Source organism: Melozone crissalis, unplaced genomic scaffold (genome assembly GCF_028551555.1).
Source record: "Melozone crissalis strain CALT ecotype California unplaced genomic scaffold, PUWL_Pcris_2 ptg000008l_1, whole genome shotgun sequence".
NCBI classification, from domain to species: domain Eukaryota; kingdom Metazoa; phylum Chordata; class Aves; order Passeriformes; family Passerellidae; genus Melozone; species Melozone crissalis.
The window spans coordinates 9,477,243-9,491,714 of NW_026535786.1; the positions used below are offsets into that span (position 1 = coordinate 9,477,243).

The 14,472-nt window shown below is 40.0% G+C and overlaps 1 protein-coding gene across 5 annotated transcripts in view; it reads left to right on the top strand.

Moving 5' to 3' along the window:
* The window catches only part of TENM4 (teneurin transmembrane protein 4), a 590,588-nt gene that overhangs the window by 372,689 nt on the left and 203,427 nt on the right, over nt 1-14,472 (top strand). For all 5 annotated transcript variants that reach the window (XM_054270092.1, XM_054270093.1, XM_054270094.1 and 2 more), the window contains one exon: nt 9,869-10,121. In XM_054270092.1, coding sequence (XP_054126067.1) covers nt 9,869-10,121 — 253 coding nt within the window. The remainder of the gene's footprint in view (nt 1-9,868; nt 10,122-14,472) is intronic.

A 14,472-nucleotide genomic window follows, 5' to 3' on the forward strand; every position in this document is an offset into this window, starting at 1 on the left:
TTTTATGTCTGTTTCAGAATTACTTGGAGTGCAGCCGTCTACTATAGTGCTTCCAAGAATGCCAAATAGAACCTGAAGGGAAAGGTCATGGAGCCCAGCTCGCACAAATCAGATTCCTGTGCCAAAGGGAATAAGGTTTCCCACCTGTGCAGAGGGATTTTACTCATCTGCACCCATGGTTTTCACTAAAGGAAGTCAGTCAGCTTTGTGTATGTGAGGGTGGCGGGGGATGTAGGGAGTAATCCCTGTGACAGACATCATGTCAGTCACAGCTGTCAGATGGAGCCGTCACCAGTTTATGTTGTGCTTTGGAGGAGTTTAAAAGAATTTTCTTTTTGAAACCTGTAAAGGCAGGAAAAAAATAAAAAAGAGGATAGGGGCAAGGAGTGGGTAACAAAGGGAAAACTGGAGAACTGGTTATGTATTTTGCAGTGCCTGTGTTTGGTAGAGCCTGGGGGGCAGCATGCAAAGAAGTTGATCCAAAGTCACAAAAAAAATCTCTGCCAGCAAAGACTTGAATTAGTTTATTTCAGTTGCTGCCAACATGAAATCTTCCCATTTCTTTCTCAAGACTGAATAATTAAAATCATTAGTGCTTGTTAGCATTGTGCTGGACCACATCATGTTGCATTCCATAAGCACTTTGCTGTGAAATAATGGAATTTTGTGTTTCCATACACTTGTTCATTTACAAGCCTGGGTGACATATAAATGAAAAGAAAGAACAAAACCCTACCTCAGGTGTTTGTGCCATGCAACTCCCTGGTGCCATTTGAGGTGGGAATACAGACCCAGAGCTTTCAAGTTAATATTAAATACAGCAAATTTAAAAAAAAAATTGCAAGATATTAATCTTTCACCCTGACCACTATGAGCACATACCTGGTCCTGGCACATGGTCAAACTGCATGAAACTTGTGTGCTTCATATTTGCAAGAGGATGGGCTCTGGATTGTCATGGCTAACAACATTGTAAAAAATACATAAACCAGACTATTTCCTCAGCTGCTATTAATAGTCAGCTTTGCTGATGGAGCTGGGGATCTGTCAGTCCTGTCTGTTTGTGCACAGCTAAGTCACAACAGTGTTGCAATTAGATAAGATTTTCGAAGGGCGTAAGCAAAATAGAGACTATTTGTTCATTTTATTTTTATGGAGAAACAGACAAAGATCAGGTCTATATTTCAATTTTTCTAATATAGGTATATGAAAAAACAAAAAGCCAGCAATATCTGAGAGCTTTGCCGGCAAAATCCGGAGTTTATTTGCTATAACAGCAGCCAGAGGCACCTTTTGGTGATGTACTTTTGTTTCAGGAACTGCTTTACACAAACAATTCAGAGATTTGCTTGTGTAACTGTACAGGTAATCATGTCTGGCTTGAACTGGGTGGTTATCTGTTTCATATAAATGTATAAATATTTGTCTCCATATGTTATGGTATGAAAGGATCATCAAGCAGACACAGAAGAGAGTGTATGGATGGAAACGAGCAAAACTCTCTCTGTATTAAAGAGTTCCTTGGGGCCTCAAGTCAATAAACTGCAGACATCAGAGAAATGCACTACATTTCTTTCAAGAAGAACAGTCTTAGGTGTAATAACAGTTGTGTTCTTAAATGTGCAGTGGAGGGGGCAGCAAAACAGAACTTTTTCCATTTCCCCAGGCCTGAGGGATGGCACCCAGCTGCTTTTGCCAAGTCTGTGCAGGTCGGACACTTGGGACAGGAGACTAGCAATAATCTAAGTGGCATAGTTGGCTAAACTACAGCTACTGGGATATCATGGGTGACTACAAATGAGAAAAGAGAAAGCTGCAGGATCCCAGTTCTTCAGGAGCTGGGTTTTGAAGTTTTAGACACACAGGTTTAGAAACATTGAACCAGCCTAATTTGTAGCAACTTGAAATCAGAGCACGGATGCACCATCCTTAGCTCCAGGCCAGTGGATTTTCTTGCCTGACATTATGGTGCTGTACCCTGCTAAGAGGCAGTGCAGGTGGGTTATCTTCAGTCATTTTGCTGAAGGGAGCTTACAGGAGCCATCAGTGCTGTCAGAATGGCACAGCAAGCTCATTTGAGCATCCTTGTGAAAATTAGGAGAGTAGCAGTTATGGGCTTCCAAACATGAGAACCCAGACCTCAGGGGCTGAGAACACAGTGTGGTTTACTGCAGCATCTCACCTGAGTGGTGAGGCTCACAGTCAGTTTTTATGTTTGAGGCATTTCTGAGAGGAAAGGAGCTCTAATGAAGCATTGTTTATTTGTTTGTTTATATGCTTAGACCAGAAAGGCCAGCAGTTCAACAGCTTGAGACTTCAAAGGCTACTGTTGCCTCCAGTGTGTGGTGTCAGGGTAGTTAAAGATGTTTCTTTTCAGTAAGTCCAGCAGAAAATTCAGCCTCCAGGGCTGCAGGAAAATTTGCTTAGCTGGGCACAGTAGAAGCTACTTTCCTGTGTTTCCCATAAATTATTTCACAAGTTAAATATGTTATTTGAATTTGCACTCTGCCAAATACTCTGGGTTTTTTCCACTTTCCTTTGTGCTAAAGACAATGATTCTTCATAAACTGTCAGAGGCTAAACAGTAATACTCTGCCTTGATTTTATTGGATTGTGACTCCCTTTTATTGAGTAATGAACATCATGAGTTAAAAGTCTGCATATCATCCTTTGATGGTGACCTGAACCTTTTTAAAACCATTACTTGTAGGGCATTCAATCCAGTCAGATGCATGCTGATGAAAAAACAACCACCCAGAGCTCCTGCTGACTATGTACAGGCAAAGCTTGACAGCCCAGCATCAAACAAAAAATTGATTTCAAACCCAGAAGTCAATATCTTGCTTTTGCAAAGGCACTTTGGCACTTGAGAGGAAAGTTTGCATGTAATGTACACATTTGATGAACAAAATGCAGAGGAGAGGCTTGTTTGGACTTGATGTGGTGCACCCATGGTTTTCTATAAACAGTAAAACCAATGAAGTGTTGATCTGTGCAGCTGGAGGGGAGCTTCAACTCATTTTACACATGCATACATAGCATCTAAATGGGCCTTATTTTTGACATAATTGATCTAAACAAATGAAGTTTCTTAAGTACAGCTATGACCTGGTAATGTTTCAGAATGAAGTCTTAATAAGTTTATAAAGTCTTGTCTTGTCAGTCAGTAACAAAATGCCATTTTATCTGCTGCCTGATTTTGAGATCACTCATTTTCACTTGCTACTTGTTATGGTCAGTTTGTGAGATGAAGAATGATTGCCTCTTTCACACATGGTATACTGCTGGAAGTCAAGTTTAGATTGTGATAGTTACAGAGTCTTTCTGCACTGGTCCCTGACATGTGTAGCTTTACTAACAATATCTAGAATAGCTACAGCCAGTGTCTGGAGACATTCACGGGCACAGTGAGTAGTGCCATGAAAATACACCACAGGTTTTATATTCTGCAGCTTTTTTTGGTGCTCAGTCTTTGTAACACATGCTATTGCAGATTCAATGTCCAAGTTGCACATTTAGAGGCATGCTCAAAACTATTTCCATCTATATAGCTGATGTTCCTCTAGTAAGTGGTTTCCAATGTTTGTGGATTTCTCTGAACAGAAGACTGCACCAAAGTTGCATGGGAAAACTCTTCTTTAGGCTTTAGTCATCCACAGTCAGTTGCATGTTTATGCACTGGCATCATAAAGTAAGGGTGAGATACAAGGTTGTGGAGATTGCAACATGAGGAGTTCAGCTGGAAAAAGACCCTGAGCCAGAACACTCTCTAGAACCAGGACACAGACACTGATGTTTCTAACTGCATGATGAGGACTATGTTCGTCTCTAAGTGAGAGCCTTTAATGGAACAGCAGCCTCCTGTTATTTTGTTACCTAAAATAAAACAGAGGAAAAAAGGTAAGGTTAGCTGTCCTGTCGTTATTTTGTTACATAATGTAGGTTATACATCAGCACTTTGCTTTCCTTTTATGTTTCAGTGTCATTTTGAGAACTGGGGACACAAGATGTTGCTACAGGAAAAGTGTGTTTCACAGTCTGTTGAAAACACTCCACTTGATAGTAGGAGAAGCTAGTCTTAAGTGAAATTCAGTGGTTGTGTGTATTAAGGAGAGATACAGTCACTCAAGTTGTAACACTGATTCTAGTTTTTAAGTGTTAGTGAGGGAAAACATTTCTGCAAACACTTTATCTCTGTTCAGATAAATCATCTGACAGCTGAGCGACCTATTTCACTCCATCTCTTTTCATGCACCCTGCGGTGGCTTCCTCACTGGACTGTCCCATGGAGACAGACGCTGTTGTCAGACATTGCTTGAAGGAGGAAATTCTCCTCTAGGTTGCAGAATATCAGTGCCAGCCATGAGGTGGACCAGCTTGGTACAAAAGAGGTACCTTCGCACACTGCTTCAGCTCAGTCTGGATGTTACACATTCAGCTGGATTGTCTGCAGGTAGAAGAAAAACTGGGCCTGCAATTTGTCCTGGCTGTAATCAAAAGCCACTAAGCTACCCTCCAAGAAGGCAGTTCCTCCCACTTTGATTTTCCTCCTAATATTTTTCCATTATCTGCCAATTTGGGGGTTAAATATTCTGCTCCCTTTTCATTTTGCAGACACCGTCATTGGCTTGGCATGTGTCTGATAGGGAACCTGTTTCTGGCAAGCAGTCTTGCTTCTAGTAGCAAACTTCCTGTGTCCCCTACAAAGGTGGTGGAAAAGACCCAGGTTAGTTCTTCCTAGTGCACCTGACCTTAGGTGCCTCATCAGATTCATGAGAGAAGCAACCCAGCTCCATACCCAGTGGCACCCAACAGGACAGGGAGCCCTGTGAAGGTGATTTCAGCTGGCTGGTGCAAGTGCCATCAGTGTACATCAGCAGATTGAAATGGGTCCTGTAGCTGAAGCATGGCTCTTTGCTGTTCTGTGAATTGAATGCAGAGTACATTGTTTAAAAAAAAAAAATTGTTTATTGTTTCCTCTGCAAGGGGTGGCAGGGTGGGTGCTGGGGTGTTTCTCCTTGTGAGTGGGCACAAGCACAATTGTCCAAAGTCACACTAGCAAGTTCATCATCACAGCTACTGTGGAGCTCAAGTTCAAGGGAGCACAGAGTGATTCATTCCACCTGGCAATATATACAGTGAGTAAAAAGAAATATTTCCTGTACCTAATCCAGACACCAGTTAGGCATCAGTCTGTCTGAATGTGAGCAGATGTACAAATGACAAATGTGTGGAGGAACAGAATAAGCTGGGAAAAAAATGAGAATGTATTTTTCACTCAGAGGTTAGCACATTTGCTCTGAATACAATCCCAAAACCTAATGAATCAGAAAGTGTAATTGTTACATAGACTAATTTCAAAACAGTACTACTCATTAAAGATTAAGGGAGAGAAAAGGAACATGAGGTTCAGACCTTTTATTGAAATTTTGTCATACTAGGTCCTCACTGGTAATTTTTTATGGTTCACATTTATTCAGCTCTTCATTCACAGCCTTCTGTCAAGGCTCTCTAATACATACCAAGTACAAGCTTCATTAACTGCATTATCTTTCAGCTCTGCTTTATCTGTGATTACCAAGCCAGTGTTTGGCAATGACATTTTAATGTTAGGAAAAACAAGTTTAAAAAAAACACAAAAAACCTAACATAAAAGCAGCTTGATTTCTATCTGGTTTATGCATTCAGATTTCCAAAGCTTCCTTGCAGTTGAATACAGACATGTTAGATACCGTTTGGCTAACTGTTAGAGAAAATGAGGGTTATGGGGAGTTCTTTAAGTTCTGGCTCTTTAGACTTGCAGAGCTGCCAGCCTGTCTTCTAGAAATGTTGAACTTTATCCCTGGGATGCTCTGTCATTGGCACCTGGTGTCTGAGACTGGGACTGGTGTCTAAGACTCCTTTGCTATTGACAGGTCTCTTCTGTTCTCCCTTCAAGGCACAAATCAACCCTTAAACTGTTTAGCTTGACTCTGAGACTATTAGAAATTTGGATGGATGGGGGAGAGGTGCTTTACAAGGTGTTTGTTTTATTCCTTGGTGTTCTGTTAGCTCAGCTGATCCCTCTGATCATGTCAAGTTTTTCATTCTGACAATGAGTAGAGAGAGAATGATTGTGTCTGTGTCTTTTTAAAAACCAAAGAGGAAAATTGCAAGAAGGAAAATGTTGAAAATTCTCTCTTTTGGAGTAAACAAAGATAACTTACAGGTAGTCACATTTAGCTATCTCATACTTGGTTAAGAAAGGTCTTGGGGAATCTTGTTCAGTTTATGCACTGGCCACAGTGTCCTGCTCCATTATAATGTCTTCTGAATTCCTGTGCTGCTGTTGTCCCAGTAAAGGCTTGCTGGTACAGGTAGACAGCTGTAGCAGACTTCCTTTGTATCCCACCTACGTGGTGGGATCTGTAAAAATTCAATTCTGTAAAAATTCAATTCTGTGTAGTAAACAGTGGATGATCTGAGCATCTTCCCTCTGTGTAAGATCTATGCTCGGTCATGATGTGAGAGCCATTGCAGCCAGCATTAAGTTCTCCTTCCTGGGGGGAAATACAGTCACACAGTTTGTATCACTCAGACATTGTGGGTCTAGTTAATACTCATAGAATCATAGGTTTGGGTTGCACAGAACCTTAAATTTCCAACCCTCTGCCATGGGCAGGGACACCTTTTTTATTAAACTGGATTGCTGGAAGACTTATCCAGCCTGTTCTTGAACACTTCCAGCGGTGGGGCATCTGCAGCTTCTCCAAGCATACTCACAAAAGGGGACGGTTGAAATTTTAGGAAATCAATAAAGATTTTTTTTTCCTTTTGCTTAGCTTTCATGATCTTTTACAAATCCCATAGGAGCTTTGGTCACAGCAGAGGGTAAGAACCTAAACAGTTTTTTTTGCATTAAGGAAATTCTGCACAGCTACAGTAAAATTTTCAGTAGGATAATTTCCTGGCTTGTGCTTTTGTCTGTACCTTATTTCTTATGTTCCTTAATTTGGAAGAAAACAATAAAAAAAAAAAAGGATCGTAAGGCAAGGAAAATTATTACTAATTCTAGTCAAGGTATATTAAATTCCATAGTGCTCAGACATGACATAAGTGTTCAGAATTTATATATGAATGAAATAAAAAACATTCTGGAAGGAAAAGCTACCTAAATGTCAGAAAAAACAAAATGCAAGCTATAAAATCCTGTGAAAAATCTCATAGACCAGAGTGAGATAGATGTGCTGTCTTTACTTAGCAAAGAAATCACGGAGGATATGAAAATAGAGAATGAGAATAACACATTTTTACTTGATTCAAAAGCATTATCCATAATAGCATCTGCAATGTGTCTGTAATAATATGGTGTAAATTGAAATTTACATAACAGATCGTTGAAAACAGTCTCTGACTCACAATGTGAAAATGGTGTGCCTCCTGAAGGAAAAGTCAACCAATAGCAGGAGAACTTTGCAGAAGGCCTATTTCTTATTTCAAGATCCACCCATTTAGCCCCTTTGTAGATTGCATAGTTTTCATCTCAGACATGAGCTATGCTAAAAACTTAAATAGCTGGTCTTGGAAACCTCTGGTATGTTTCTCCCGAACAGACAAGTCATTTTCTCTGGGCTGAGTTAAGTTCTTATTAATGGTGATAGATTGACAGCCCTAAAAGTTGGAAACCACCTATTTGTTGGATGCCCTCTATCTCCCTCAGCTGCATTTAATACTCTCTTCCTATCTTGATTCCTGTCTGTTGAGTAGGAAAACAGTCATTAATTTTACTAAACCAGGAATAGAAGTCCTTCACTGTTGTTTCTGTTGTCTCAATGGTCAGGACTTCAACTAAGCAAGAGTCCCCAGTAATATCCAGTCCAAAAATGGTTGGACACTTCGATTCACATGGTGCTGCAGAGCTGAGATCAAACCTGGTTTAGTTCTTATACTTGTCTATAAGGTCTGTGGTCATTGTTCTTCCCTTTCATTTGCTGGCTGATGTGCAAGTCAGAGGCCAGTATTATTGGCATTATGGGGCTTTTTTAAGTTTGTTTGAGCTTGCTAAGTCAGATTTTTTAATAGTTCCTTAAATTTCTGTGATAAGTCTGTCTGTCCAAATGTAGATGACCAGTATAGACCTCTGTTTGAACTTGTTTTCTGTGTTACTGACATAAAATAGACCAGTAAGTATGTGTGTGACTTTTCTGGGTATCTAGGGTAAAATTGGCTTTTAAGATTGGGACCTAAAACCACTCAGTTCTCCCTATGGCATATATACTCCTATTTGTGTGTCTGACCTGACAAAGCCAGAGGTAAGTATATGTCCAGTCAGAATAATGGCACCCCTGTAATTAACACGTATTTTTTTGCTAGACCACTTCCAATACCATAAGATTCTGATGTAACCTGCCATAGTTAATGATGAGGCAGTGTGAGTCAATACAGGGTGAGGAGGGGCAGGACTGCTCTCTCACACATCTCCATGTTTTATCTAATGTGTTTAACTATCTGAGAAGCTGTAGAGACACTGTGAATGCTTCTTCTGTTCCTCTCCTAAATCCAAGTCCTAATCCAAATTTCAAAAGTACCATTACATGTCTGATTCCATTTGTTGTAATTTATAACTGCATACGGTTTGTTCAGTTCTGAGGTCTCTAATTAGTGAATAAATGGGGGTTAATTTCTCATCATGTAGAAGTCTGGTAAGTATTAGACTGATAGGATAGACACTGTTTTCAGATAAGGCATCACTAAAGTGTTGTGTACTACAGAATCACAGAATGGGTGGGGTTGGAAGGGACCACAGCGGGTCATCTGGTCCAAACTTCCTGCTCCAGCAGGGTCATCCCAGAGCACATTGCAAACAATTGGATCCAGACAGTTCTCAGACATCTCCAGTGAGGGAGACTCCTCCACCTCTCTGGGCAGTCTGTTCCAGTGAACAGTATTAATGACTTTTGAGCATGAACCCACTCAAAGTAGAGAGATATATATGTCCAGTTTCTCATATGCAGTGTGCTATACTGTCAATCTCCCTCCAGTTCCATCAAATACTTTCGTTTTCTTCATTTCCAAAAAACAATGAAAAAAATGCTTTATGGTTAGCTAAAAAAAAAGTAAAAATAGAGATATGGTCAGCACTTGCTTCATCTTTCCTGGGTGTTTATCTTCCTCAGTCTGCATTCCTCAGTCTCTTGGCTAAGAAATACTCCGAGTTTTACTCAAAGTAGCTACACGACTGATCTTTAACATCTTTATTCATTTTTTTGTTGTTTCATTTTCCTGACACCACAGATTTTATGCCACATGCATTTTTTACTCAGTTTCAGTACATTTTTAACAGTACAAACGACTGGATTTTGTTAAATTGTATAACCCTGACATGCTTTTATGGCTTTCACCAAACCCAGTCTGTGATTAAATGTATTCTTCGTCTTCTTCTTAACTTAACTATTGAAAGTTCTCAGGCAAAACGGGCAGAACAAACTTCTCTGGGAGCTGTATATCCATCATAAACCGACTCTAACGTGTTATCTATCCAGACTGGTTGTATTTTTCATGCTTTATCACAAATCAGTGCCACAGATAGATTGCAGTTTGCAACCTGCAGTTGTTCATCGAAGTTAACTTGGCTGTCAGGACAGCCTTTCTGCAGTGCTTTAAAGTTTCATAACTTTTGTGCATGAGACTGAACTATTTTTCTAGCTGGCTCAGGGATCAATACTGTGGCAGTAGAACATATGAAACAAGGCTGTGTTGCCCTTTTGATTTTCATTTAGGATGTGTGACACCCCAGCCTTCATACTTTTTAGAAGTGTCTGCACATTGATTAACCCAGTATGGAACTACTCAAATCATGAACCTTAAAAGTATTTTACTTATGTTTTAGATCATCCTCCAAATATTCAAAATCATTCAAGACTTCGAACTCCACCTCCTCCAATATCACATGCTCACACCCCAAATCAGCATCACGCAGCCTCCATCAATTCCCTGAACAGAGGGAACTTCACTCCACGCAGCAACCCCAGCCCAGCTCCCACGGACCACTCTCTCTCTGGAGAACAGCCAGCCACTACTCAAGAGCCAGCCCATGCTCAGGACAACTGGTTACTCAACAGTAACATCCCGCTGGAGACAAGGTAGGTCACTTTCTTTAGCACTTACAATGTTCTGACTCTATGTGCTCAGGATGTTATGGACAATACACACATTGCATTGCCAGCCACCTACTTTGTGAACTGGTGTTTGACTTACGCATTTTGCATTGTATTTATTATTCCTTGTGCCTTTTTATTTTGACTAGGAGAAGAGGAAATTGCTCTTCTTTCATAAACTAAAAATGTTGTCTTTAACAGCTGTTTATAAGGTTATTTTCCTCATTTATAATTGGAATCAGGATCATAGATTTAAATGTTCTTGGTTTTCTTTCTTTTGTTTTCCTTTAATGTCTTTTCTTCCTATGTAGTAGGATAAATCAATATCCTGTTTAAAAAACTGAAATCAGTCAGTATATTGAAAAGATTTAGCCTTGTAGCTGTGCCTTATCAAGCAGTCCTTTCATAGTATATAATTCAGGAAAGGTTGATCTTGTATCACCTAATGAAGAGAGGTCAGCTGCTGCCCTTTTCAACATTGCTCCAAAAGCATGAAACACTGAATAGCCCAGCATCAGCCATCTAATGGTGTTTTCATTTAGCTCTCAAATTCTTTTCCACCTATGCAATACCTGAAGGGTGTAACAGGGATGTACAACAACAAGTTGTTGTAGTTCGTAGCTTTGTTCAGGTTCTGTGTAGATTCTGGAAAAGAGAACTCTCACACTCCCTCAGCCTCAGTCTTCCTATCTGATGGTGAGTGCATCTACTTGCAGTCCCAGTTGCTTTCTCCAGAGGTTTTGCTTCATTATTTTCTTTGCTACCGAGCAGCCGCTGGGGATGCTGGAGTCATTAGCTCCCATACATGGTGTCTCTTTCAGTCTGCAGAGGAGTCTTCCAAGCCTAAAACATGGGGCACTGTCTTTGTCTAACCTTCTCAAACCAACAAGATTTTAGACAGCAAAATTCATACAATAACTGAAAACTGAGACAGGGCCCAAATTTTTACCATCACTGCCTGCAGGAATCTCACTGAGAGGCAGCAGTAGTTGTAGCTGTATCATGGGACAAGTTGTACCCAGTTTTGCAAACTTCTGCCAAGATAATGTTTTTTTAAAAATGAGCACATCTGTCAGTCTTTCTGAGAATGAGCTATATCTGCTGGCCTTCTGAAACTTCCAAAACAACCTGAATATCTCATTTTGTGGCATTTAAAGATAATTAATTTCTCTGTGACTGCTTGATTAAAAAGACTCAACTAAGAACCAGGATCCAAAAGATTAAGACAAAATTATAAGCAAATAATGCAAGTGTGATTTGGCAACAGTTTTAGTAATTATATTGTGTTAGTAATTCTCAAGCACAAATACCAAAGCATTGAGTTCCATGGGATAATTCATATTAAAATTACATTAAAAATTACTTAGGCCCTACTCCTGAAGCTTTTTTTGTGATAATCCTCTATAATTCTGAAGGAAGCCCTGTACCTTTTCCTAGCCAGGTGGTGAATTCTTTATAGAAGAGATAATACACTGTTTTAGTAGTGCAAAATCTTAAAGGCTCTCCTCATTTCTTCTCTGTGAAATCATTGTGGATGAAAATTTTTCAAGATCTGAAGCAGACTGCTCTTGTTGCAGGTTGGATTGGTCACATTATTGCCGTTAATCAGAATGGCAGTTGGGAGGTCTACCTGCACGAAGAGCTCTTTCTGCATCACTTGATGATTTCACTCTAGCATCACAGATCAGTCACATTTGTACTTGGTCCTCAGTCTAACCATTTTATTAATTTGGTAGAAAACAGGTCATTTCAAGACTGATGGTGAGGCTTTTGACACACTGGTTGAAGTGGTGTAATTTCACCCAGTGTTTCTTTTTGACAACAAGCATGTTGGAAAATATGCAATTTTGTGCCAACAGCAAATGAGCACTACTGACTGTTCCTTCACTTACACAACATTAAGAAAATAAAATGTGTTATAATGGTGTCATAAAGAGAGTAGGCTGAACTGTATAGATGATCAGGATATCTGGATTAACTTCCACTCTGACAGTCAGCTCTTCTGGCATGCAGAGGTCTTCCATTTCCTTCAGTGGGAATTGTGTAGACATAAAAGACTGGGCTTCAGAGCTTTTTAGCAAACTTGGATGCCCAATTCAGCCTCTTCCATGAGACTGATCTTCCCCATCTTCTCCACTTCAAAGATTTTTAGAACCAAATAAAAAGACCATCACCTAATGAGAATAAAACGTCCAATATGTAGAAATATAAATCCTGGCCAAGAGACATTAATCCAAGAATAAAGATTTTTTGAAGTTAGGAGATTATGGTAATCTCATGTCAAAAATGGAATTGTATTTCCATTGGGTTTTTTTTAATCCCATATTAGTCAGAGTGAGAACACAAGAAGAAAAAAGCTGCATCTTTTAAACTAGGATTGTCACAGGCTGTGGAATGTGCCTGCAGTTACAGAATTTAACCAGTTTGAAGTGGCTTGATTTTGACTGGCATGGACTCCAGGCAGTTTTCAGAACTGGGAATTCATACTGGTTTGTCACTGCCTGGAAATTTCTAAATTGTAGTGCAAGGGCAAGCAGAGATGTGCAGCACAAATATACAACTGACAGGGTAAGCCTATCTGAGAATTTTGTATGTTGCAAGAGGAAGAGCCCCTCCTCTTCTCTCCCTCCTTTTCATTAGTTTCCCTTTACTCCCTTTTCTCTGTTTCTCCTTTCTCCTCTTTCTTTTCCTGTCTGCTCCCTTTTTTGTTGCTTTAAAAGCCATGTATTATCAAGGTTGTGATGAGAAGATCTTTGCTCAGCAGTCACTCCTGACAGGTAAGTTCCCCCCATATTTATTCCTCAGTCTTCTTCCTTCTGTGGCCTCCTTTCTGTTCCTTTACATGAGACCTTGTGGGAGCAAACAAATGCCAACTAGATGGACGTTTAGTTGACAAATCAGCAGTTTTCAGGAGACTTCCATTCCCAGGAAATTTCATGTGGTAATCATGTAAGGTCAGATTTCTCCCACCATTACTGCTAATGAGAAAGGAGAGTGTTTTGTAACTAGCCAGCGATTTACAGGTAATCTCCAAGGGATCAGGCTCCGTGAGCCTTCCATGAGGAGGACAGTCACACATCAGTCCCTGAGGTGACCCAGCGACCTGTCTGTTACAAATGCATACATTATGAGATTGTGTAACCCTCCCCTCCTCTGTTCTATTGACAATCCACAACTGAAATTCATGGAACCAGTTTGACATGGATTTTAGCTAACGATGAAATTTTATTGATTGGTGTGTTGCTAGGTGCCTTGCCTCTTACCCATTAAATGCTCAATGCATGCACATATGCTGCTTCTTTTTTCTATGCATTGAACTCAACATCCAGTCTTTCCTGCATTCCCAGGGAATGTAAGGAAGCCGCAAACACTTGGGGATGGATTGATGTCTCAAGTGCTATGGCACACAGCTCATGCATGTTGATCCACTTTATTCCACAGCTATGAATAGGAGTTACTTCACTTTGATTCAGATCAAGGAGTAGATCTGTTCTGTCGAAGCAGCCCGAAGGCCTCCAAAAGTAGGGAGTTGAGCTAAACAAGTGCTGGCATTAGCAGCAGGAAGAGGAGGCAGTAGAAATGAAAATTAGGTTTGAGAACATTTTAGAAAAAACAGTGTCAAGGTTTGTATAATGTGACAGGGCTGGTTTCTCTTGGTTTAGCATGCTACCTGAATCCAGTTTCTTTGACAGGAATTCTTGTTTGAGTTCATGTTACTTACACGCTCTAGGCTCTTAATCCTGCATAAGTGATAAAATGTCACAATGCTGTTATATTTTTTTTTACTAGTTTTTGCCAGGGGATTTATTCACATTCATGCTTAGATTCAGTTTTGATGCTGAAAACAGACATTGGCAAAATCAGGACTGTATTTTGTTTTAAAAAACAAGGGAATAATGTTCTTTTGCTGGGTCTCGAGAAACAAGCCCAAATGTGAGAAAGACACAGTTTGTTCCCAGCTGTGCCTCTGAGTTAATTCTTTATGTTCCTGCTGTTCTTCTCAAAAAGTACAAAGCAGTTTAGCATTTGTAGGTCAAAATGTGACTTATAAAAGAACATGCTGGGAGGACAAATACTGCAAAATACTGCTGCTGTGTGCAGTGTCAGTCCCGAGCATTTGCATGTGCAGGCCCTAAGTATCTTGCTTATTGCCTGTATTTTTCAGATTATAGCCAATACTCTGGTGTTGGAATTTGGGTTACAGCTTAACCTGTTTCTGGCTTATATCTGCTTATCACCAAGAGACTTTCATTTGGAATACTGATATTGAGCAAAAGTCACATTTTGAAATTTACATTTTACTCTATTTAGTGAGTTACTATTCAACGAGGGAAAT